The sequence below is a fragment of the Drosophila subpulchrella genome, chromosome X, assembly GCF_014743375.2.
Source record: "Drosophila subpulchrella strain 33 F10 #4 breed RU33 chromosome X, RU_Dsub_v1.1 Primary Assembly, whole genome shotgun sequence".
In the NCBI taxonomy this organism is placed as follows: Eukaryota; Metazoa; Arthropoda; class Insecta; order Diptera; family Drosophilidae; genus Drosophila; species Drosophila subpulchrella.
In genome coordinates, this window is record NC_050613.1 from 26,828,486 (window position 1) to 26,856,071 (window position 27,586).

Here is a 27,586-nt window from a genome sequence, read left to right on the forward strand (position 1 = left end):
GAGGAGTTTTTTTTCCTGAAAAAATGGCATGTGTTTGACGGAAAAAATTAAGACCCTGATGCTAGCCTGATACTTAGAAATATAATAATATTATTTTTAATATCAATCATTATAAGTAACTCTGATTATATAATTTTGTTTATAAATAGGTTAACTAGGTTTCTTAAATGATTAAAGGCTTTTATGATTTTAAGGGAAAATAACCTTTTTTACTAGGTTTTTAAAATGATGTAATTTACTCAATTTTAAAGAAAAATAACTCCTTGCCCCTAAAGCAAAACCATTATAATCAGAGCGGCGCCTTTGACCCAATTGATTGATAATCCCACAATAATTCCCCAACCCAAACCCGACGAGCATTCATCTTAATCTCCACCGAAAGTGCGACAAATGGAAGTGTCAACACTTGAGGGGCAAAACATTTCCGTGTGGGTGTGGCGGCATTTAAAATCAAATCCTGTTGACAAATAACCTGAAATCCTAGCTGGCAAATCCCCGGCAATTTACCGTTGCACAGGCGTCATAAATCAATTTGGGGGTAATGAAAGCACACACACTCACACGCTGAAACGCAGCCCAAGACACAGATACAAACACACACACACGCACGTTTGCCAATAGTTGATCATATGATGGTAGATATATTTGTTTAAAGGAAAACCCGGTTCAAATATTCCATCAAGTTGTCAGACCAGACAGAAGATGAGCAATTTCTCTAATTATTTGTAATATTTGTAATAGGCTTTTCATATTATTTTGACCTCTATTTGTATTCTGTTAGCAATTCTAATATTCAACTAAGATTTGTTCTCAAAAGTATATTTTCCAAATCTTTTTGGGGCTATTCTTAACTCAAGGTGGCTTCCCCATAAGCCTCTCTTTCCACTTCACTTCTTGGCCAAAAAAGGCTAAGCCCTAGAAAGCTTTGAAATCCAGCCAGTAAGTCGCTCCAACACCAAAATAAAAACATTTTGCGGCTTCTTTGGTTTTCATCTTTTTTTGTTTGCTTATTTTGATTGCTTGTTGATTTCTTGTTTGTGTTTACCTGAGGGTGGATATTTGTGCTCGAATTATTGATGGTAGTGGGGATTTTTGAAAGGGGTAGAACAAGTTTAGAAGGGTATAAAAAATATAAATATATAAAAAAAATGCCTTGAAACTCATTAAGCAAATAATAAATAAATAATAAATATGTTTAAAAATGATTAAAAAAATATAGAACTAGTAATGCAAATTACCAATTTGAAAGCTTTTAATAAATCTGAAATATTTTAAAATGCTTAGAAATATGTAAAACGAACAAGCACTTAAGCCAACTAGCAATTTAAAAAATAATCCTAGTGGCTATTTGCTCCAACATAGTTTCCATTATTCTGAAACTACGTTTTTGATCAACTTTAATAGGAATAATTGCATTTGGCCTGCCCTGGCTGCCTTTTCCCGGTTCTAAGTTGTATTAAATCTGCACCGCGCCCATGGGGCGTATGAGTGATTTACATTTCATCCGCTACAGTGGCCTCTGCCGCCATTTTGTTTCGCCGCTGCTCCTGTCTAATTACAATAACAAATGCATGGCACCACCCTCCAAACCTCCAAACCTCCAACCCTTGAACCCCTTCCAGCCCTTGTCATGCAATTTAATTACCCGGCCATCGATTTATTTGGCCCAACGCTAGGCTACACTTTTAATTAGCAAAGTGCCATGCACATGCACGCATGATGATGACGACAACGTTGATTGGGTTGGGGCGTTGGCGTTGGCGTTAGGGGGCTTAAAGGGGTTAAAATCGGTGCCAGTTTCCGCCAGTTACGATACTCCACAACCTTAACCCCCAGGAAAAAAAAGCTTACCCTTAATCGAGGGCCCCGTCCCCTTTGAGGTTTTTATTTACACACATCTCTCGAGCCATTTAATACGGCCGAAAAACAGCCGCAAAATGAACTGAGCTGAGAGTTCTTCCAGAACAGAAATCCCAAGCCCAAACATTCCCCAAAATCTTCGGCGACAAAAGAGACAGCCAACCCCTAACAAATAAACAAGAAAAAACAAAAAGACCCCCTCAAAGATAAATGCCTTGCAAAAGTCGAGGCGTTAAAAAGGCAAGGAAAAAAGGCAACTTTCTGCCAGCAACTGACACCTTGTCCTGTGAAAAGGACACGCCTGTGGATCTGTGAAAATGGGAAAACAAGTGGAAAAGCCTCGGGGAATGGGAGTTCATGGGAAGTCATGCCAAATTGTGTAGCAATTTGCTTTTGGCTTCGCCTGCTCAGCTCTCTTCAATTTTTATACTCGATGGGGCTTTGTTTTCGCCTTCAAATGTTGGTAATTGTGCGAGCCAAGGGTGGAGATTTTCCCCAAAGACCTTGGGTTATTTTCGGGCCAAGCAACAGGCAGACAATTGTAAACATTTTCAGTTATCATAATTTGACTGTGATGGGTTAAATGAAACATTACGGGCACATGGGGGTTAACCCTCTTAGCAGCAGCTTAACATTTGTTTTCACAAGTGGATACGTTTTTGGAGAAAAGGCTTAACCTTTACCTTTCTTTTAGGTCAAGTGGTCATTAAAGTTTTGTTGGTTAATATATTTTAGATGAAATGTAAGCTAGAGGGAAAATGCATTTCTGGCTTTTATTCCGCACACAGCAGGCCGCCTAAATGAATGGGAAATTCCCAATTAAGGCGGCTCAATGCAGGAAAATGGAGGGCGGGAAATGTGCAGCGGAAAATGTTAAAGTGAAAAGCGGAAGATGGAGAGACCCGAAAGGGAGTGACGCGGCCACGGACACGCATCCATTTGGCATTGTCCGAATGATGACAATGAATGAATCCTCGACGAGACACAGACACGCCCCCATTCCATTTCCCATTTTCACCTCCGCCCCCTTTGGAAAACCGCCCCGAAAAACCGCTTATGTCCCCATTTCGCTGGTCGAGGCTTTGGTTTTTGCGGTTCCACCGCAGCGGATGCGTAACTGCCCCCAATCCTCCCCCCCCCCCCCTCCTTTTTCCGACCAGGCCAAAATGACCAGCGGAATTGGGCTTAGTCCTTCCACTTTTGGGGAAAAGGAAAAACCTGCGCCCATGGCGGAAATCTTTTTTGGCCAGTCATTGCTGATTGAATTATGGGGCTGTGTGATTGATTTATCATGGCATCTTTTTTTTTATCGTGGCATCTATGATACCTTAAGAGCTAAATAACTCAAAATTAAGAATCCCAAATATGTCATAGCCAAGAAGCATTATTATTACCAAAAGATAGAAAAAAGTCACATCCTAATTTCCATAAAAAAAGCACTCCTTTTCAAAAGTCTCAATAAGCACCCCTCAATCAAAACCGTAAAAAAAACCGCCTTGGCAGAACTCCCCATTAATGTCTGAAAACCATATCCTCCAGTTCACTTCACTTCCGTTCAGACAGTTTATTAAACACTTTAAGACAAAGCCAACACACAAATGCTGACAACAAAAAATGGAACATCGCACCGAGTAATCCGCTTCTATTCGGTATTCGGTGAATGAAAACGATGACGATGATGATGGTTACTGTTGATGAACTGCTGACAATTTGTGCAGCGCTTAACAAGCGGTTGAAAGGATACAAAGGGATACGACTGGGCGCCAAAAAAAAAAAGAACGAGAAAATGAACCGAAAAAAGGATGACAGCAATGCAAAAAGTGCTTCCGAATAATACAAAGGCCAAAAAAGAAGCCGGGGGAGCTGGCAAAACTTTTGGGCGGTAATTGAACAAATTGTTTCGAGTGCAGTCGACAGGGTAAAAGTGGGGGCTTTTCAAGGGCCAATAAGAAGCGCCACTTGGCGTGAAAACTTTCAAGGGCTGACATAAACCGAAGATGGCCTGGGTCAGTCCGGGGAGTTTGACTCGATCGGTTTAAATATGCTTAGGTAAATTACAGTAAATATATTTATTTCTTTTCTATTTATTATCAGGAAATTTGTTTACAACAAATTTGTTTAACAATAAACTAAGAAACATTTAAAATTGATTAGCTAAAACATATGTACCTAACACTTTTTCCTTCCATGACAGTACTTCAAATTTGTGAGAAGCGCATAGAAGGGCTTTAACAACTATTTGCCTCTCTATGCGCTTCTCAAAGTTATACCAGCTTAGTTCTTATTTTTCAGATATATTAATTTAAAAATGTGTATATTTCAACGAAAATACTCCTAGGCCTAAAGAATTCCTTTTAAGAGTATACAAATATTGTAAATGGTATTACTTTCCCTTTCTCTTTGTTTCGGTCGCCTCGAGATTTGTTAAAAAAAAAAAAAGAAATGGGAAATATTGAAATACTACTAGTCCTAAAGAATTCGCGTGGTCATCTGCCTTTCTTGCTGATTTTCATCCCTTTTTAAAATGTGTAAACATTTGAAACTGCGAAATATTGAAAAACCCTCGAGGTCTGAAGAATTCGCGTAAGACACTCACCTCTGCCGCTCCTGCCGACGAACCGCAGGTCGTTGAACTTGGCCACCTGGTTCTTCATCACCGCCGTGCAGTTGCGCAGCTCCGCACAGTAGTTCTCATCGTTGCCCGCCCGCACGGTGACCATCGTTCCGTCCATGATGTCGCCCAGCGAGACGACCTTGAAGGCCACCGGCAGCGTCTTGTTGCTGCGCCAGTGGGGCGGCAGCACCGTGCAGACGAAGAGCGGACTGCTGGTGCGGATCAGCTCGCCCGGATGTTCGGTGAGGAAGTCGCCCAGCGTTCGCTCCGCCAAAATGTCAGAGGTCATCTTCGTGTACGCCTCATTTAACAGTTGCGCGGGCGTTGGCGGTGTGTTTTGCTCCGTGTTGCTATTGTTGTTCCCGCTGCTGTTGTTGTTGTTGCCGCTCGTGTTGTTGTTGTTGCTGCTGCCATTCGTGTTGCTTGTGTTGTTGTTGCTGCTGGTGTTGTTGTTGTTGTTGGTTGTATTGTTGTTATTGTTGTTGGCATTGGATGCCGTTGAATTGCTGGCTGTTGTTGTTAAATGCATTTTGTAGTTGTTGCTATTGCCGTCGTAGGTGTGATAGTGTTGCTGCTGCTGCTGCTGCTGTTGTTGTTGCAACAGTTGCTGCTGCTGCTGCTGCTGTTGTTGTTGCTGCTGCAGATGTTGCTGCTGCTGCTGCTGCTGTTGCTGCTGCTCGAACTGCTCCAGTTGCCCTTGAGCGTGAGCCTGCACTTTTTTTAGCCGCACAATTTTGTCGTCCTTTAATCGCACCGCCTTGGAAAACAATCAAAATTCAGGATTCACCACGCAGGACTCCCTGAAATCCTGCAAGTGAAATCATATAAAAAAGATTAATATATTTATAACTTTTATATTTTTTGCGAAAGTATTTCATACAATTTGAGCAGCATTTTATTACAATTACTATTTTTAAAGCTTGAAATACAAAAATGAAATTGTACTTTATTCAAGAATACATTTTATTTCATTCAATATTACAACTTTTACTATACTACTATTTTTGCTACTATTTGTAGTACTATTTTTGCTACTGTTTGTCTAACAATTCCCAAATTGAAGCAGTATTTTTTTAATAAAGTTGTAGACTTTCGAAGATTGAAAATCTTAAACCTAAATATTTTTTAGGAAATAATAACTACCTAACCTACTTATACTCGTATCCTTTCAAGAGTTGTAATGCATTTTAAAACATATAATGCAAATATTTTCTTATGTTTATATACCCATTATAGAAGACACACTTTTGTATTTAAAAATTAACCAGAAAACATTCCTTCTAAAAAGTTTGAGAAAGTATCTTCTAGCTGGCATTCCTTCACGAACTGAGTCACCCAGTTCGAGGCCTTCGCACCCGATTAGGCCATCAATCTCCTCCTGCTGAGGGTGTTCAAATTCAATGGCAACCTAGCGCCTGCGACACCATAAAACTTCCCCTGCTCGCCTCGGCCTGTTAATGTCTTTAAATCACGGCCCCAAAATGGCATATTACATGGGTCCACCAAATGGGGAGTGATGGGGATGGACTGCATAAGGACTGCAGGTCTGCAGGATGGCAGGATGCAGGCATGTCCATGGGCATGGCCACCATAAACACAAATCAATTGTCAACCACTCGACGGGGGAAGGACTTCAGACGGCTGGCAGGACTCGGATTGTTGGGGGATTGGGGCCTTGGGGATACAGGACTCAGAATTTTGGGATGGGAATAAAGGAATGGGGCTTTCACATCCCAGCGGAACGCAATTTGCGTTGCACTTTTCAATTTCCGGCAAAGGACTTCATTGCCACCACTCTCGACGACCATGCAACACTATCCAAATCTAGTCGCTGCCGTGCGGCATGTGCGAGGGATCCAGAACGATGGGCGATGGGCGATGGGCGAAGGACGAAGGACGAAGGATGTGGCATGAAGGACCCTGCACTCGTCACCGTAACCAGTGTCAAAATGATTGTGGACTCACGGGTGAGAATTTGTGGTTTGATACTTGCATATTTTGTCACTTGTCGACATTCGTGCAGCGACCAGAAATCACAAGGATCAAACCCGCAACCAGATGCAGATACAACCGAAAATGGTAACTGACCTGGTTAGTTGAAACAGAATTTGGTAGAATTTACTGAATGTTTCTAAAATTTGAGTTTCATTTTCATTTCTGATCATTTTTAACAACCATTTCTATAAAAAGGTTTCGGAAAAAGAATAATAGTAATTAAAATATTAGATGAAATGTTTTCATTTCTAACAATAAACATTATTAAGAAGAAGTTTAATTATTATAGTACCAGAACGTCAGAACTATGTTGCATATGTTCGATATGTTGCCTTGGCATTATTTTCCAGTGTGCCTGAAACTTCGCCCCCATCGCGGGAGACCCGCAGGTTCCTCTTCCCCACAATTCCCCCCACATTGCTGACCGATAAAAATTACTTAAAAATGCCACAGCTCATGGGTTGACTTTTGGCCAACGAACAAAAAGGAAAAAAATTAACACCGAACAGAAGAAAAGGCACGAACAAAAAAACTGTGCACAAAATAACCGTCGACTGTCACACAAAGGGAAATGGTGGAAACCCGGGGGGGAAATGTGAAAATGGGGCTGGGGGTTAACAAGCGACAACAACAACAACAAGGAGGCGTGATGCCAAAGAGGAAATCGCCGCAGAAATCCAACGGAAGCCAAACGTGTCGTCGCGAGTCCAGACAACACACACACACACACACACACTGGGAAATGGGAAATGGGGCGGGAAAAGCGCGGAAAATGCCAAGGCAGATGGGGGATCGGAGAAACCAGCGGCATGGGTTAATGGTGCCCGTTTCAGTTCCAACGTCATTTGCCTTTCATTTCGTTGGCCTGCCTTTTATTGTAAATTTACTTTATAAAGGTTATTACCGAGCTCGAGATAAAAACGAAAAGGAGCATACAAAAAAAAAGGAACTGCAGGAAGTAGGTGAGATAAGCGGTAAGAGGGGGTTAAAACTGGGCCAGACCGGACTCTCAAATTAAGTTGAGGAGCCAGCTGTGGCGGGTTAATCGATGCCCTTTACTTGGGCACTTTGAGAAGCGCGGAGAGAGGCGGCCTCGTTGGTTAACTGTGGAAGTTGTAAGACACGCAATAGATGGTTTAAATCAAAATATATACTAATCTTAATAGATTTTAATTTAGTTTAAAGGAAAGTAGGTACTTTTTGTATTTTCATGTTTTTATTGCAGCTAGATTTTAAGCTACCTTAAAATTGATATATAAGAATCTTGAATTATATTTATTTATTGCAACCAAGTGCAGGGTATTTAACAATGTGGCAGCTCAAGTGGAAAATATTGGCGGCCAGAGTGAAAAAATCAGCGACAAGTGCTCGACAAACGCGCCATAATCCGCGCTCGCCGTCACCGAAAGGTTGCAAGGACTCGCAGGACTCACAGGACTCGCAGGACACGGACACGCGCGGTTTGTCACCTCGTTGCTGTTGGAAAGATACAGTTTTTTTTTTTCTTTCGCTCGCTATTTTTCCACCAGACTCTCGCCGGTCGGAGGGGCTAAATCAAAATTCATGGTTGCTGTTTTAAAACCGGGTATCAATAGACGAGCGAGGACCCCGGGGTTACACGCAAGTTTAACCCTTTGATGGCGTTCGCTTCCTCACTTTCCCCCTGCCTCCGCGCAGCCAACACATGTACGACATGTAAATTGTTTCAATTTGCGGCATTTGCCGTAAAGCTGCGCAATTTTCGACATGCCATGGATACCCATGGATACTTGTCCATCCAGGCAACAACCCCATTTTGTGTGCGTGAGTGGGTGGCTTTGACCATTTTGCCCCCCTCCCTTTGATTTCATTTTTTTTTTTGTGCTTTCCACCCATAGTTTGCCACGTCCATCTGTTGGACTCCCAGGGAAAAATGCCCAGAGAATGGGCAGCAAAAAATGGCAAGCCCAAATACTAAACTTGTTAAATGTTATAGCCATATGTATGTATACATATCGGGACATAGCGATATGTGGGTGGCTGGGCTACTGGCGCTGCTACTTTGATGTAGTTAAATTTTAATTGGACTTTGGGTTTTTGCTACCCCGTCTGTGGTATTCTAGCCAGCAGCAACAACAATGTGAAGTATGTGTGTGTGTGTTAGTTGTTATTATGGCATTCGAAATTTTCGCATTTTAAGTGCTAGTCCAAAAAAACAGAAGCTAAACTGGCTAATAGGGGTTAAGGAAAGTCAATGGGATTCTGGGATTCTTTGGGATATTTACTTTTGGGCAACAGATCCTGTGATTAGCCAAGATTAAACGAGTTAAGAAGACATAATACATCTACATATAAAAGTACAGCCCTAAGTGGATAAGTATCAGATTTATAATAATAACAATCTCCTTGGCCTATGATATTTTTCGAAGACAATGAGTAAGACTAATTTTCAGTACCCCTCCAAAACCCAAGTCCTATAAGAGACCCACCCTATGGACTCCTTTTGAGTGGCCAATAAATCCCCGATTTAATTTCCCCCACCTCAGCAATCAATTTATCTTTTCCACTCGGTGCCACAGAGCCGTTTGCCAGGGAACAAGGGCCGAAAATTAACAACATTTGCTAACTGAGAACAAATTAAGTCATACATTGTTTATAAGTGCTCAAAGTGGGCACCACAGAAGCCCCAGGATTCGAGTTCGGGATTCTCGACTTTGTGTGCGTGTGTGTTCGCTTTAATGCCTAAATCAACTAAATTTGCGGGCAGCAAACTTATTTCCGGCATGCCCAGAACACTTACCCCAAACAAACCAAACCAGTCGGAATCAAGAGTCCAAGAAGGGAGTGGACACCAAAATTCAACCATAAATTGATGCAGTAACACGCCCTCCAGTGAGCCCCTGCGAACTGCAATTCCAAGGCAAAAACAAAAAAAAAAGGGGGAAAAAACAAGCTGCAGTCTTGCAAATGCAGTGCAGTGCAGTGCAATCCTTTCGTCCTGTGGGATCCTCCGTCCTGTCCGTCCCAAGCCCCAAAAAGCGAGCAACCAACAATGCCAAGTTTTCGGTCAACTTTCGGCCAAAACAATGCCCAATCCTGTGTGTTAGCCCCTGTGTGCCCCCTTAACCCATGTCCACACGGCGCCGCTCGACACCGAAAAAACACACAGCACACACGGGCCACGCATCTTGTGCGAGTCCTTGGTCCTGGCTCCTCACTTTTTCACTGAGTTCGCACCGCGAGAAAAAGGGGGTTCTTTAATTCACTATTGATGAACATTTTGTTTTGACCAAGGGGCTGCATCATGTTTTTTTTTGCGAAAAATTTTCCAGAAATAAAGTTTTCAGATTTAAAAGCCAATCGATTGGGAATTCAATTACAAACTCGGCGATATACGACATTCCTTATTCTGACATTTTTTCGCAAAATAATTGCCAAAGTACCCAGCTTTTTTGAGTCAAAAAATAGGTAGAAGGATTTGGGACAAAAATACCCATATTTTTCGCGGTTTTTAAGTAGTAACTTGGTCAAAACGAGGCGCACAGCTAAAAGACTAACTGTTTTGAGCAGCTAACAGCCTAGGCTTCCGATCCCCATCACATTTCGGGAAATCTATTTTTTGACTAAATTTCACATTTTTGATAGGGGGTAACATCGTCTATTTTTGCAAAAATCGGCCTAAACTTAAAGTTACCGGGTTTGAACGCCAATCGTTTGAGAATTTAATTACGAGTTCAACGAGGTATGGTATTCCTTATTCCGACCTTATTTCGCAAAATGGTTGTCAAAATATCTAGATTTCTTGGGTCGAAAAATAGGTAGTAGGATTTGGGACAAAAGTACCCCTATTTTTTGCGGTTTTTAAGTTGTAACTTGGTCAAAACGAGGCGCAAAGCTGGAAGACCGACTGTTTTGAGCTGCTAACAACCCAGGCTAACGATCCCCATTCCAATTTGGAAAATATATTTTTTGGTCAATTTTTGCATTTTTCATAAGGGGTTACATCATCTATTTTTGCGAAAATTGATCAAAAATTAAAGTTTCCAGTTTTTATTGTCAATCGATTGGGAATTTAATTACGAGCTCAACGAGGTATCACGTTCCTCAATCTGACTTCATTTCTCAATTTGTCGACGAAAATACTGATTTTTTATGTGCAAAATAAGGGGTATAATTTTTTGGACGAAAAATACTATATTTTTAAGCGGTTTTTATGTCGTAATTTAGTCAAATCGGGGCTCACAGTAAAAAGACCGACTGTTATGAGCAGCTAACAACCTAGGCTAACAATCCCTATCCATTTTTTGAAAATTTATTTTTGGACCAATTTTTGCATTTTTCATAAGGGGTAACATCTTTAATTTTTGCGAAAATTGATAAAAAATTAAAGTTTCTAGTTTTGAATGTCAATCGATTGGAAATTTAATTACGAGCTCAACGAGGTATGACATTCCCTATTCCGACCTTATTTTGCCAAAATAACTAGGTTTCTTGGCCCGAAAAATAGGTAGTAGGATTTTTGGCAAAAGAATCAGTATCAGAATCAGAATCAGGCAGTATTGCTCTATTTTTTGCGGTTGTACGATTGTAACTTGGTCAAAACGATGCTCACAAAGAAAAATATCTGCTGTTTTGATCAGCTCTTAAGATAGGCTAACGATCCCCATCACTTTTCGGGAGTCAAATTTGTTTTCTTTAAAGTGATTCCCAATTTCTGGCAGTGCAAGTGGGCAGGCACACGTTCGGCTTGCATCCTTGCATCCTGCGAGTGCATCCTGCAGCTGCAACTGGAGATGGAGATGGTGCTGGTGATGGAGATACAGATGCAGGAGATGGAGCTGGAGCTGGAGAGCCTGGGACTTTCTCTGGTCAATTCGCGGTTTTGCTTGTCACTTAGCCGACGGCCGGCGGCGCAGCGTTGGCCATTTGATAAACGACAAACGACGAGGAGACGACAAGGACATTTCCCAGGAAAATGGAGGGGGGGGAAAGCGGGGTGCGAGTCCTTTTGAGGCGACAATGTGACGACATTTGAGCCCGAATGCAAGGGGCGCAGCCAAAGGAGTGATACTGTACAGGGGGCACTCGACTGGCAGCACCTCACTGAATTATCCCACCGAGGTGCGAGGCAGTTTGTCAGCTTGGGGTTAAACTTGGCCTGTGCCCACGATTAAGTCATGAACTCCTCGCATGAGCTTATAAGTTAGTTGGGAACAACAAATGTTAAAAAACCTAGGAGTTAATTGTTAAAATAGAGGAACAATAAATAATATTATTGTTAAATAATAATACGTCCTAAATATAGTAGCTTACGTAATGTGAATATTAATGCAGCACTCTTATGTTTACTTAGAAACTTGTGGGTCATTAAAAAATTTATATATTTATTTAGTAGTAAGATAAGTATATTTCCCAATAATTCTTAGAAGACGTCGGATTCTAAGTTAAATTTAGTTTTTTTGCGGAACTTTATTGGTCACTATCTTTCCATAAAATCATAATTAATTGTAGCTGGACGTTAAGAAATGATTTCTCATTTAATCCGACTTGTAGTTATTATATAATATACAACTTAGCTATTTTAAACTTAATACAGTCCAGAAATTAATCTGTATTGTTTCTTTAAAACACTTTATTAAGTTTTTATTATTTCAATAATTGTTTTCTTAAAAATGGTGAAGTCATAAGTTGTAATCTTTTGTTCAAAATAGTTCATAATATATTTTGTAGCGTCATGTTCCAAGGTGTTTATCACACGTCTTTCAGAGATTCTTCCTCTATCTCGGCTGTTTCAAATTTCTAGGGTATTTCCATTTCGACTAAGGATCCCAAGGACCTTCCTGTGTCTCTTGCCCTCCATTTGCGGACAGACTGTCTGTGTGTTATGCTTAAGCTTTAAGTGGCGTAATAAGTCCAGATTGCAGCCTGTTCTGGCCGATGTCCTCGACGCAACTGCTGAACTCCTCGACTCCTCGACCCCTTGACCCCTTGACCCCCCGACATCCTTGGGTGTCCTTGCTTGTTTGCCTGTGCCCGCAGAGCTGGCCGTTGGCTTTTGCTTTTAAGCCAGCCAGGACTAGGCCCAAAATGGTTGGCCAGAAACTGTTGGAGGCGTTTAACATTTTTGAGGCTTGATTGGATTTGGCACTGGCCAGTGCGTAAAGTGAAAAATTGCATTTTGAGCAGCTGCTGCTGCTGCTGCTGCTGCTGCTGCACTTGCAACATGCAGCAAGTGTTGCAAGTTGCTACTGCCTTTGCTTTTGTTTTTATTGTTGATGAAGTCGGCTTTGGTTTTGGTTTCATTTGGTTTTGCTGGTCAGCCCCGGTTGCGGCTGTCTGTTATTTTGAAATACTCGTTGAGTGGCTCGTTTGCGGTGAAATGCATGTGGCCACGCCCCCGTTTTCCCGGCCCCGCCCCCCACTCTCCCTGTTTTCGCAACACACAATTGTTTTTACACCCCCCAACCGCCCTTCTGGATTTCCTCCTTCGGACACTTTAAGCCGCTTTAAGCCACGGTCATCGTTTTATTCAGTGGGGGGACGGGTTGCGTCCACCTTAAGTGCAATATTGCATTTCAACGGCAATTAAAACGCATTTTCCGGTTACTTGACACATAACATAATTTGCATTTCCGTAGCCAAGCATTTAACCCCTCGTTGCCGCCCGGGGCGTTAGATTGTTTAAATGCAGCAACGATGCCAGGGGCAGATATTGCAATTGCGGAACAGCAGCAGCAACCGCAGACGCAGCAGCAGCCCCATCGTCACCCCAGCAACTTGCAACATGCAACATGCAACTTGCAAGGATGACGTCCTCCATCCTCGTCCTTCGTCCTGTCACCTTCAGACAACACTGTCTATCCGGCGAATCCGCATTTCAATTGGTCGCCCTGCCAAAAAGTGTCACCACATTTCCCAGTTCAAAATTGGATCCCAAAGTTATAAATAAGAATATTCTTACTCAAAAAAAATTTAATATATTTAAATTAATATAAATAATAATATATAATATCTCCCAGTTTCATATACCATCCCAAAGTGAGAAATAAAAAGGTACTTATTGCAAAAAAAATAAATAATATTTTAAATTTAAAGCTAGCTTACCAAATATTAATCAAATAAAGGTCGTTTATTAAATAGGGTTTTCCCCTTCAAAAAAGAAAATACATTTTATTCTTACCAACTCTTTTAGCCTCTTACAAATTTTTAAGAAAGTTTTGCTTATTAAAACAGAAACCCAACATTATTGTGATCTAATAAAGACGAATAAATTTTAAGAAATGATATACATTTAAACGTTTAAAGTACATATCAGATAAGCCAAAAAAAATATGTATTTTTCTGAAATATATCAGTGTGCATAATAATTTAAAAATTTTAAGCTCCTTACACTTTAAACAAAATATTATAAATAATTTTCAAAGACAATAAATCATAACCATTTTTAACAATATTCTAATTTGAATTAAAAGTGCTGGCCTGGTGACCAGTGTAATATGTTATCGCCAATGTATGGCATGTGTGGCATTCAGCAAACATCGCATGGCCACCCTGCTACCTTAACCCTTAACCCTTAACCCTTTGGCAAAGCAATTGACATGCCGGCATTTCGAGAAAGAGGCGGGTATGGGCGATAAGAAAGAGAGCGGTGTATATCCCCCCATTTGCACAGAGTTTGTCCAAATCACCGAGTTTAACAAATTAAATGACTTCTAGTGCGTACATTGTTTTGACACGGATGTGACCCCAGCACCTCCCCCCCCCCCCCCTGAACCTCTATACCTCTGCCCCTTAACCCCTTTAAGCCCCAAACCCCCTTTGGCAAAGAGGGTGTTAGGCCAGCGTCTGGACTTTGCCAAATTGCTGTTGATTGCTCGACACTCTTGGGAGTGCGAAAAACCCACCTGCAATGTGTAGCATTTGACAGGCCACCCTACCCTCGACCCCATGCCACGCCCACCGCCCCCCGCCTCCCGGAAAATGTGGGGGAAATTGCACTTTGCATGACATCTTGTCAACTGCAGCCAACATTCCGGTTAGCTACGGTTTTCGGTCCGTTCTCGGCTTAATTATGGAGCTCCAAATATGTTTCGTTTCCCCTATTTTGAAGGCAAAAAGAAAATCATATATCTAGATGTTTTTGAAATGGAACCCCCCTCCCCCCTTTTTCTGGGTGGTCTCCTTCGCCGCCTTTGATACATTTCATATTTTTAACGATCTCCTGGCTTTATGTCTTTATAAATACACGAAATTATGAGCAATGATCTCTGGCCGCTGCGCCTGTTTTGTTTATATGTTTATGGCAATTAAATTCCCAGCAATAACAAACAACAAATGCACTTGGAAAAAAGGGAGATTTCGGGAGGTAGGAAATTGTTTATGCCTTTGTTTGTCCCAACCAAATTGGTCATAAAAAGTGTGGCACAGAAACGAAGGAGTTGAGGATTACGCATGGCACAATGCTAAATGGCAGGGGAAATATGGAGCATTTCGGGGGCTTTGGTGGTATTTTAGAGACTTACTAATGCATTGATTTAAAAAAAGTGAATTTTAAAATGCAACTTACGGATATTAAATGGTTTTACATTTTAAATAGACTAAGATTTATTGGTTAGCTTTAAAGGTATTTCCCATTGTAAAAAAAAGGATTTAATTTTAATAAATCCTATAGATCACTTTGTTTTTTGTTGATGAACTTAAATAATAATACATATATTGTTATGGTTTTACTGCCATTTTTGAGAACTTATTCATCTTATTATTTAAATTCGATAGCTCTTCTTTCTAAGTGCACTTGCTTGTATGTCACTTTGATTTCACTTGCATTACTTACTAACAATTTAACAAATATGTTAAAAAACATTATTCTTGATTATTCAAATCATTTTTGATTTTAAGAACCACATTATTTTGGCTTTGAACATTCCGTTGTTGTTTATTTTTTATTTTTGTTTAGGGGAGGAGCCTCTGAAAAGGGGGTCTTAAGGGGCGACCGCAGTGTATGAGTCGGAATCTTAGACTAATTCCGAGTCGAGTTGAGAAGAGCTGAGACATTTCGGTTGTCTTGGCTAAGCGAATCCCATTGGATCCCATTTCAGACAGAGAAACATGTGCTTGTTTCTTTTTTTTTTTGTTGCTTGAGTGTTCCTTTGCCGGCTTTGATGATGGAGATAAAAAAAAAAACAAAATTAAATCCCCCCCTTTTTTATGATCCTTTTTTGTTTGAGTTACTTTGGCTGTGCCACATTTTCCACTCAACTCTCGAGATGAGTTTCCACTCAGCACGCCACTTTGTCCCCAGTGTAATGCGCCGTTGCAGGCTCTCAATTAGCAAATTAAGGACTCGCACTCGCACACATGGAGCCCACCCACACACACTCGCCTGGGGGAACTCACTCAACCACACACTCATGCACACACACACACACACACACACACACACGTGCGGCAAGGGTTGAACTCCGTGTGGAGCCGGGTTCTCTCGCAAAAAGTCCTTTCTCCACTCGAAAGTCCTTCCTGCAGCGACCCCGCCCCCCAAATAAAATGCAGGCCATTGCAGTCTCAACACTCGTCTGCATGTGTGTGTGTGTGTGGGTGGGCGGTGTGTGTGTCTGCCTGTGTGTGTGTGTGTGAGTGGTCATTTGTTGTTTCCGTTGGATGGGGGATGGTCTAGCGAATCGGTTTTATTTGGTTGAGGCCGCCGGTTCGTTCTGATTTCCTCTCTTATCAATGATATTACATCTATTATTATCATATATTATATAATTATAAACTGGAACACAATATATAATTAATAATAACGATAATATTACATTTGTTTTTACTCCATCTTTTTTTCTAGTTAATTATATATCTCTTATGATATATATCTTTAATATTTTAATTACTGAATAGTTATAATAATAATATAGTGCTAATAATGGGTGTTCTTCTTTGATCATTAGTTATCATGAAACATTATTAATTTTAAGAGTTTTGTTATAAATTCTTATATATAATATTTATTTCAGGACGTAAAAATTGTTTCGAGTCCAAGACTTTATAATTTGTAATTTATTGTAGCACCCAATATGCTTTAATGGGGCTCGGAAATGATTTTATCTATTTAGTGCCATATTTTAAAATAAGCTGCTTTTCACCACCTTTAAAATTGAATTTGTTCATTATTGCCAAGGGCTTAAAAAAGATTATCTTCTTATTATTCCTTAGAAAATCTTTTTTGTATTCATGAAGCCTAATATTCAACTAGCATCAATTAAAAAAGGATCTTAATTGACAATTTGGATTATTCGAAGAATATAACCTTAGAAAATCCTTTTTGTTTTTACTAAGCTTAATATTCAACGAGAATCAAATAAAAGGGGATCTTAATTGACAATTTGGATTATTCGAAGAATATAACCTTAGAAAATCTTTTTTGCATTCACGAAGCTTAAAATTCAACGTGAATCAAATAAAAAAGGATCTTAATTGACAATTTGGATTATTCGAAGGATATTAGCTTAGAAAATCTTTTTTGTATTCACGAAGCTTAATATTCAACGAGAATCAAATAAAAAGGGATCTTAATTGACAATTTAGATTATTGGATGGATATTTTCCGGGGTTTTCACACACTCTGCTCCCTGGATGCACATTTTTGCGGGCCTGATTTTATTATGCCTGCGTTATATTTTACGCACCTCCGGACATCGGGCACAGATCCGCCCATACACATTTTGCGGTGACTGTGTGTGAGGGATATTTGTGTGCAATTTTTAGTTAAATTATTTTTACACCCCGAATGGCCGGCCAGAAACCAAATCACAAAAAAAAATCTGGAAAACCTGAACACAAAATTCGATGCCATTTGAAATTTTCAGGGCCCGTGGGAGGCTTCCTGGGTATATATAGAAATGTTACATATATGTGCTGCATTTTGGGGATACAATGCCCACATTTTCACCCACTTTTTCCACACCCACCCATCTCCCACACACACACACAAAGTGGCAAGTGCAGATTTGAAGTTATTACGAAAAACTAACCAACATTTTGTGGGTTTGAAGTTGTGTGGAATAATATTGGTAGACCCAAAAAGCCTTTGCTATGATTGTTGTTGTAAATATTTTTATTGCCCAGTCTACGGCTCATATATGCGAACATATATCTGATGATGGAGTTGCAGCTGCACTGGCAATTGATGTATTGAGTTTTGTTGCAGGGGAAACTAACCATTTGACAGAAATAATTAACTGGCACACGGAAACCGAAAACTGCATTTGAGAATGACACATGTAGAGCATTTCTTGAGAGGGATTTTAGTCATTACATTTTTCCTATTGGAACTGGGACTTGAAAATGGTCAAAGAATTCATTTTTGACATTGGTATGTGAGTGGTTTTCAAGTGAAGTACATACGAATAGAAAATAAATTAAATAAATATGAAAAAACTAGTTTCTAAGGTGAAAAAATACCTCTTGGTTTTAATTTTATTAAGACAAGTTTCATGGCTCAGAGGTAAAATATTATCAATAAAAATGTAAGAGGTTCGTAAAAATACAAATTATATTCCTAGTAGGAACTTTATTTTTATTAATTTCAGTTTTGTTATTACTTTTCTTTTGGCTTATGAAATGTATTTCAATTTTTCCAAAAAATATTTTTAGTCTGTTACTTACAGATATTTAGGTAACGATATTTAGGTATTAATAACCTATAAAACGTCTCAACGTTCTGAAAATATATTAACTCAACCCCCATAATTTATTACCATCGAAATTCGCAACCAATCAACAGCTCTTTTGGCCGAAACCGAAAAAAAAACCAAAAGGAAACTCTGGCTCAAACAACTGGCTATAATTTGTGGACCCAAAATGGGCGTAGCGGAAGGGGGTCAGGAAAAATGGCGAAAAAGAAGGTGAAAAACCGCCAAACACACACGCAAACAAAAACAAGGTCCAAACAAATGCAACAACAATTGCCGCTGTTGCATTGTGGGTAGGAAAAATTACGAAACCAAAAATCAGCAACCAAATATGTGGTTGCCACCAACAAAAGGCCCAAAACAGAGAAAACATACGCCCCCTGGAAAAGGGGCGGTGGGGCGTGGCAGGTGAGTTGTTTGGCGGTCAATTTTTTTACCCACTGTCTGTCTGTCAAAGAAACGAATGCAACAATGCAACAATTGCGAGGGGGTTTTCAGGGGTCCTTTTTCCCCAATTTGTTGCTGCAATAATAAACATGAGAGAACACGCGTGTTCCGTGGGTTTTAAAACTCCTCTTCCTTTCCTTTTTTTTTTTTGATTTTTCCTGCATTCTTTTTATATTTATTTTATTTTTTTTTTATACATATAGGATATTTTTTTCCCTCGAACAGTTACTCTTTTATTATGCCTTTTTGGGCAACGGCCCAGTGCAGGCAGAGGTTGTCTGACAGCTGTACAAACGCAGACCGACAAACAAGGGTTAAGGGTTAAGGGCCAAGGGGCAGGGGGTCATGCTTTTCAGGACGCGTTTGGTCAGTTGGCTGGTTTCCGCTGCACACGCGGCGTATGCGTAATATGCGCACATGCAAAAAAGGCAGGCAAAGGAAAATCAATAAAAAAAAGCATCGAGTACAGAGGCGAAAGGCAAACAAACTGCAAGGTCCATCTTGTGGATGGACTCCCCTCACACGCTTTTCCCACCCCCCACCCCCCCCCGATTTTTCCAAGCCATTGCAGTCAAACTTGTTGACAATCACGTGCAAGGCTTTTCCACTCTTGCACTTTGCTCCTTTTTGGGGTTTTGCATTTTGAGGCCAACATTGAGGCCACGAACTGCGGAATGGGTGCCACCTCATCCCCTGGCTTTTCCACCTCCTCGATTTTCCCCGGGGCTTTTCATTTTTTTGGGGCCTCGTTTGTTCGGCTGGCTGGTGAATTTATGACGCCGTTTAAGTAGTTGCATGATAAAGCGATACCCTGATGCGGTTTACTCAGTTTGTTATATTTTGTAATCAGTTAATCACCATCAATCAATCATACTTAAATGATATTTTGACAAAAAAAAGGTATAAGTGTAAACTTCATTTAAAAAGATTTATTTTATTTATATTTTATTTTGTATTATATCTTATAAATAATTTCTTTTAATTAATTGCATTGCATGGTGTTTTAAAAACTTTGTAGAAAAAGATTGAAGAAGCCTTTAAGATACTTAACTTTTATTTTTATAAGTTAAGTAAAAGCTTTCTTAATTAACTTTTTTTAAAAGGAAAACGAATTTAATGTTATTAAAAACTGAAGTTTAAATTAATATTAAAATGGGGATTTCCTATAAATCTAACCAAGAAATGTATAAAAAAAGCACAACTCCAAACTCCCTATGAAAAATAGTTTAGGAAAATAATAACAAATATATTATTACCAATTTTATTTTAAATGTTAAACTGGTTAAACTAATATTATTTAACCTATAAACTGTTGCCCGATACAATCCTCTATGCCTTAATGATCAGTATCAATACCTTTTTCAATTCAATACCCAATTTTCAATCCTCAAAGGTCATCCCTCAGTCGTTGTCCCTTCCACAGGATCCCCACTTACTTTTGACCTGCTGTCCGAGCTCGTTTGGTTTATGGGCTCTTGGAGCAGGCGGAGAAAGTGGTGGAGAAAGTGGCGGAGGGGGAGAAATGGTGGCTGAGGTGTGTTGAGGGCCTTTCTCTGGTTACGCATTCTGGCCTGTTTGCCAATTTTTCAACAGCTTGTTAACATTTTGTCGCCCATCAATGGGAAATGCGCTGCTCGGCCAAAGGAGTGTAACTTATCTTGACAGGGAAATTAAAAGGGGGGGCTTGGGGAAATGGGGAAATTGAAGTGGAGAAATGGGAGAAAGGGGACGGGCGGCGAAGAAAACGCGTTAATGAAGTGTTGCTTGAGAGCTCATTATGCATTTTGCTCACGTTTTTAATTTTTAATTGCATTGCAGGCCGGCCGAACGCGAGTGTGTCCTGGTTTTCGTCCTTTCATTAAACGGCACCGCACGACGGCAAACGATTAAAATGACCGCCGAGCAGCAAATCGAATTAATTTTTGTAACGTGCAAATGGCCGGACAGCAAAAGTTTCCCGCACAAGGGAAAATCGCCGGAAAATCGAGCTGCGAAAATCGTGGAGAGCGGGGGAATGGGCGGTGCATTAAATCCTTGCTGCCACACGACACATTTAAGTTGCTGATTAAGCCTATGTGCTCCGCCACTCCGCACATTATGTACTCGAGCACATAAAGATGTAATGAGACGGGCGATGTTGCACCTGGCCCTTGGCCACAGAAACCAGATGCAACATCCCATCTGCACGGCGGCAAAAATATTCTGGCCTCGCTTTTCGCTGGCTTTAATTGAAAAACTTTTGAAAAATGAATAAGGGGTTGTGCAAGTTCAAAACCAAAGGGATAGGTAGAATAATCATAGACAATAAAGCTTGTAAGAACAGTTACAAATTAAATTAACTGAACTGATATTTTTTAAAAAACATTTTAAGACTAAATTTACACAATGAATTTGTAAAGCATCAATATCTTATAACATTTTCTAATCAGCTTATTATTTCTGGCCTTGATAGAAATTTTTTAAAAATTAAATGATACTTTCAAAAAATAAAACATATGTATTATTTACTCGTAAGTAGAGGATCAACACCTTGATATAAGTTTATGTTGATATGAAAAAACCAACCTTAGTGGTTCTATTAATGTTTTTAAAAATTGAAAACGTATGGATAAGTAGTATTTAAGACCCACTTTTAGTTTAGCATTCCCTAAGAAGTATAATTTATTAAATACCTCACCATTCAAATTGAAAATACCTTTCTTTGCGAGTGACAAAAAACGAATTTATATACTTCGGGCAGACTTAACAAGAAAAGCCAGATCAGCAGCAACATCATCAGCGACTTGGGAAAAACACAACGGCAACATCAATAACACGGCAGCAACATCATGAGGTCGGCTCATATTTTTTAATGAATATTGAGGATTAAAGGAATTTCTGCAGGATTTTCATTGAATTATGCATTTATTTTCGTTTTTTTCGCTCGTTTTTTTGTTGGTCCAATCACAACCTCAGCAATGCCCAAACCATCGGCTCTTCCTGGCTGCGGTTTTTGCTGCTGGGGAGCGACCGACCAGGAACATATATCCCATATATTTCTTTGTCGCACGCGATGATTTATTAAGTCATTAGCACTTGTGCGGCTGTTGTTGCTGTTGCCGATGTTGCTGCCACGCCCACGCGCCCACATGCCCCCACATGCAGGATGCGGATGCAGGATTCAGGATGCAGGATGCGGATAAGCCCGCACAAACACACACGGACACAGGGAGCACACACAGCCAACCACCCCCTCATCATACAACTTGTAATTCTTATTAATTGTGTGCGCTGCTGCCCGCTCATACATAAATATACACATATAGTATGCCCGCACATACTTATATATTTTTCAGGAGCCCTCCTGCAATGGCGGCCAGGACATTAATGCATTCGATCCAGGACATAGCATTAACTCTTTCAGTTTGCGCATTTTTAAATAGAACATCACTGATTGCAGGTCGGCGTGAATGTTTAATGCGAACGATATCGACGGGTTGGCAGTTTGAGATGCATGTGGGTATATATTTAAAAACACACTTTGGTTTTTAAGAAATAGGAAGTTTATTAATAAAATGTGGCATTGAAATGTACCACTGATATGTTTTTAGGCAATTTCAATTAGCCACACAAAAAATAAAACCATTTTCTTTAGTGGCTTACATTTATTTTAAAACAAAAACAGTCACTAATTCTTTGGCACAATAAATATTCACTTCACATTCCTTCGTATTTATTGATAAAACCAAAACGCGAATTCTTCAGCATTCCGTTAATCACACATAAAACTCATATTCTCAGCTTTTCAAATGATTTTTGCAAATGACTTAAGTTAACCCATGGAATTTTGATTCATTTCAAATGTAAGCTTATCTTAATGCCATGTCCATGCATTACTATCCATCGAAACACTTTTGCGCGGCAACACGGCGTATACGCAACACCTCGCAGCACTTCATAAAATGCCAACGGAAGTGAATCAAATAAGAAAAGACGAGTTCTTATTGAAGTGGTCCTTCATTTGATGCTATGCGATGCAACTGGAGACCGCAGATCGAACGACTTTAAACCAATTTGCGTGAGATGCCGAAGAATTGGCCAGAATGGCGGCAGGGCAGCCGGGCTATATGGTCTTCGATGGATTCTTCGCTCTCGAAGGACAAAAGGATGGGCCGTCGGGGGATGTCAGAAATGCGTGTGAAAAATAAACGAGATTTTCGCGACGCGCTTTTGATATTTTTGCCTGACAGAAGCCAAATGAGAAAATGCGATTTTCCGCATTGCCCCGGCCAATGACATGGACATGGACGTGGACGTGGACATGGCGGTGTGGAGGGGTGTGGAAGGGGGATGAAGGGGGACAGGATGCTGTCCAACAACACGGCCTACCAACTTAATGTGCTGCCGCTTCCTGGCACACACACACACACACAGACTGGTTGGGAAAACGGGAAAACTGGCTGGGGAAAATGCAGCGAGACAGACAGTCGGAAAATCGGACAGACGCACACAATAATTTTTACAATTTGCAGCAATGCGTTTTTAATTTAAATCGATAAAAGTTGCACTTGCACAAAAAAAAAAATTAAACTCGGCGTCCAGACGAAGGACAACAACAGCACAATGCACATTATAATTGCGAGCAACCCTCATAAATACATATATCTCGCCGATCCTACAAGTTCCACACCCTCGCGCTGATTTCACCGTTTTCAAATTGGTCTGCACGTTTTAATTAAGACACAAAACATGGGCTAGTAAGGGAAAATAAAAACGGGCCTCAAAAGAGATACAAATAAAAATAAAAAATTTAATTTATTTCAAGGGTAGCAAAAAAGGAAGTTGTTTTGTATAATATATTTATATTATCAAATATTTGCATAAACCATTTGAGTAACTTTTTTAACGCTTACACTTTTTCACAATTTTATAACCCACAAATATATATTTTTTCTTTACTATTTTCTCAAATTCCTTAAATTCCCTCAAGCTCGCTTATTAAATATTTCGCCAATAGGAATGTTCTTTTTAGTCTCGCATTTTGTCAAGCTGTCAATAATTTCAGCAAATTAAAATAAATCATTAACTTTAGCAAACAACGACTTTCCAATTGGCCAATCAGCGGCTGAAAAAAAAACTAAACATTTTGCAATAAATATAAATTAAATTAAACATTATAAAATGAAACGTTCAACTGTCGCATTGCATTAGCAGCGCCAAAAAAATTAAACAAAATGCAAACAGGAAAATATGAAAGGGGTTAAAGAATCCATTGCCTACATTTAAGCGCCGGCTGTAGGAATTATTGTTGCCATTGTTTGTTTTGTTTGTGATTTGACTGCCAGGCCGCATACATATATACTTAAACGCATACACATATCTGTCCTATCTGTCTGCGTGTGTTTATTTCATTTTATTATTTTTTCTCTTCTGCGGTCAACGAGTTGGTTGACCACTTTCAAATACCGCCCACCCCCATCCCTCTGCCCTTCGACGCCCCCTCAACCTTTCGCCCAACCGCTGACCCTTGGGCTGACTGCCTGCCACGCCCACCCGCCCCACATTTCAGGCAGTTTGATCTGTATCTGAACCTCTGTTGATTATCCACAATATTTGTTGTCTACTTTGTTTGCTTGTTTTTTCTACGATCTTTTTAGAGATATAGTAAATATACGGAACCACCCATGAACCCTTATATTTAGTGTATATCTTTATCTCTATATTGATTACATTTTTCATTTACTTATATTTTTTTAATAATTAAATATAAATTTTTATCCAAAACTAAGCTCTAACAATTTAGTACTGAATATTATAAAATCTACCTCATCAAAATTAACTCTTAAAGTAAATGTCATTTTTGGGGCAATAATATATCATAGATGGTCTATTCTCCAAGAATTATAAGCATTGCAATTCAAGTGGCCCAAATCCAAATGGTTGAATCCAAATATTTGTTATTTTCCATTTAAGTAAAAGTTAAGGATAGAGTTGCCTATAAGAAAGTAATATTATTATATCTTTTCCACTACTCATTGTTATAAAAGACAGCCTTATTAGAGAGTAATCTACTCCCATTTAGTTCAATCACTTTCCATTTATGGTAAACACTTTCCCATAATGTAGTTCTTGTCAAAACATATTTCCAAGAAAAACCCATTGCTTTCTCCACCAATTTAATGGTTTTTTTCCGAGTTCCTCAACTTCCCGCCCTTCGATTCCAATTTTTGTTTACATTTGAGCCCGGTGTGTGGGCAGTTTTTCATCCGATTCCAACTGTTAAGTTGATTTAAAGCGTTTAACACTCGCTGAAGCACGGCTCGTGCTTTTTTGCCCCGATTTTCCTTTTTGTATTTATTTTTTTGCTAGTTGTTGGCCCGTTTGGTTAACCGTTGAATTATCAATTTCGCGGTAGAACTTGTGGTGCATAAGTGCGGTTCGCCAATGAGTTTCCCAAGGTATCATATTATTATACGCATTCGCGTATGGGCACACAATTATTGCTGTCTTTGTTCGCACTTGCACAATGACATTTGTCCCGCTCGAAATTAATACGTTAAATTTTAATTAATTACATTAAGTAAAAATTGCTCACTGCCCGTCGCATTTTTGACGCGTCAAGTGGGTCATTAAATGCTTTTAGCACGAATTTCCTTTTTGGTTGGGATTTAAGAGGAATCGACAATGGCTGCCTTTCGCTTTTCGGAAAGTATACAAGATCAATCATAATTAAATCACAAACCCCGTAAATGATAAATAAAAATAACTGCTGTCATGAATGCGATTTCAAAGCTTCATTATTTTTATCTGGCATTTTATAAACAGAAAATGCCACAACTAATGTTGGGTAATTTTTGTCCATTTATGATGCCTTTGAAGATGTACTTTTCAAATTGTTCCAAAGTGACAAACAGATGTTAGACATTTAAATTAGAAAATTATTCTTTTTGTAATGTGATTTGGTTGATTTGTTTCGGAATTTCTGGAGAATTTCTTTGGATAAATAGAAAATCATATAATAAGTTAGAAATACAAACAATGTGAATTGTGTATAAAAAAATAAGGAATTTCCTCACTACCAATACCATTTTTCCAAAATGATCCCATTAAACCGAGTTTCAAAACTTAATTGAAAGGAATACAGGCGTAAAATGATCAGATTACTTAAGTAAAAATTGTGGCTTTTACTTATCTATCATAATATCAGACAAAAATTCCTCGATGGATAATAAAAATTACGTTTTCTTTATAATTTCCACCGTTCTAATTATAATATTATACCATTTTTAGCCAAAAAGAACTCACCTTTTTGCCTGTTGGATGCACCAAGTGCACTTGGTTGACGGATGGTGTCCCAAGGGTAATTATCTAGTGCACTTTATGTATAAGAAAACTTCGCTCTCTCTGTTAGATCTCTTCACTGTTTTGCAAACTTTCGATCTTTTATTGCCCGACTGAGGCACACTCGAAAAAACAAATAACTTGAACAAATGCTGGCGCCAACATTGTACCAACGATCTCTATGTTAAAGGATCTGTGTTTGGGGATTCCCTTTTTTTTTGTTTAAGACAGTTAAGCAGATCTGAAAAGATCTATATTTGGGTACTAGCGATTTATGATGATAGCCTTGGACCGTAACACGAGTTTTCGCCACGATATTGGCCACGTAACCGAATCGAATTGGATGGTATTGGATCACTACGGAACGCAACGGAAGCACAGCCGGCGCGTCAGTGGTCAGAATGCAGAGTGACACATTCGGGGGCACCTGACCAGCTCCAGAGTTCCAAAACAGCCTGCTCGGCGTGGTGTTGCTGCCGTGCTGCGATATTGCTGCCGGGATGCAATTCGTGTCTGTGGGCCCGAACGTGAACGAACGAATGCCTTTCTGGTGCCCGAGAGCCCTTTGAGCGCACCCGATTTGCAGTTTGCACTTGCCGAGGGCTCCTCGCGAATCGTATATCGAGTCGTATATACTCGTAGGATACGAGTAGTAGTGTTGTTACGGTATGTTGCTCGTACGGATGTTGCTGCTGCGATTGCTGCTGCTGCTGCTGTTGCTGCTGTTGCTGCCGCTGTTGCCGCTGTTGCTGCTGCTGCTGAACCGGTTAACGGCACAATTGCAAATGATAACAACGCACACGAATTTTCGAAATTTTCACACAAAAAACTTTTCAAATTTCCCAACGAGTGGGCCAAACACATACGAGGAGGCCGAGGCCAAACGAAACGAAACGCCGACGCTCTCCACAAAAAACACGCCGAACACACAACACACATGTGTGTGGCCTTAAATAACTCAAACGGAAATTGAGTTTCGGCTCAAAAAGCGGCGACGGCGCCGCATCAGCAGCAGCAGCAGCGGCAGCAGCAGCAGCAGCAACAATTAAAAGCGAAGAAGAGCTGCTCAGAGTCCGTGGAGATGCGGGGGAAATTACCGTTGAACGTGGCCCACGTCCGCCCCACGTTGGGCGCCACAACTTTAGTTCAGTGTGACCCACCCCCAACGGGGCCCGCAGTCCACTGACTGACCATTCGGTCTCTCGACTTTTCACTCATTTGGAAATCAGGTTTTATTTCTACACAAAATACATAAATTTAGCATCATTATCTGAACGGGTTTTCAACCCTTTTCCTTTTGGGGGTCTCTTTTCCTCCCGCGTACGCACACACACACACACACAGACATACGTACACATGAGCGAAATGCTCATTATCATAAACAACAACAAGTTGGTGGGGGTGGTGCTTTTTTGAGCAGGAAAATGCAACATTTTACATAATATACACTAGATTTATACATATGCCCCCCCGTACATATAATATATGGTTAGAGTTCGCTCACAATTATATGTACGGTGCTCGGAGTCGTTGTAGAGAGAGTGAGCGGGATGGCAAGAGAGCGTGCGAGGGAGATGGCAAAAACAGTCAGTTGAGTAGTTCTCACTCGCCCATACATATATACATATATAATGAATTTTAAACTATTTTCCTCGGCGGGGGAAACTATCGTTAGTTTGTTGCT

At 40.0% G+C, this 27,586-nt stretch overlaps 1 protein-coding gene across 2 annotated transcripts in view; it reads right to left on the reverse strand.

The window, feature by feature from the left end:
* The window catches only part of LOC119556731 (protein lozenge), a 35,110-nt gene extending 8,567 nt beyond the window's left edge, over positions 1-26,543 (reverse strand). The window contains exons 1-2 of one of the 2 annotated variants that reach the window (XM_037869133.1): positions 25,867-26,543; positions 4,457-5,282 (exon numbers count right to left, since the gene is read on the reverse strand). In XM_037869133.1, coding sequence (XP_037725061.1) covers positions 4,457-5,003 — 547 coding nt within the window. In that variant the 5' untranslated portion in view covers positions 5,004-5,282; positions 25,867-26,543. The remainder of the gene's footprint in view (positions 1-4,456; positions 5,283-25,866) is intronic. The other variant, XM_037869134.1, reaches the window with a different exon arrangement.
* Positions 26,544-27,586: the final 1,043 nt, after the last annotated feature.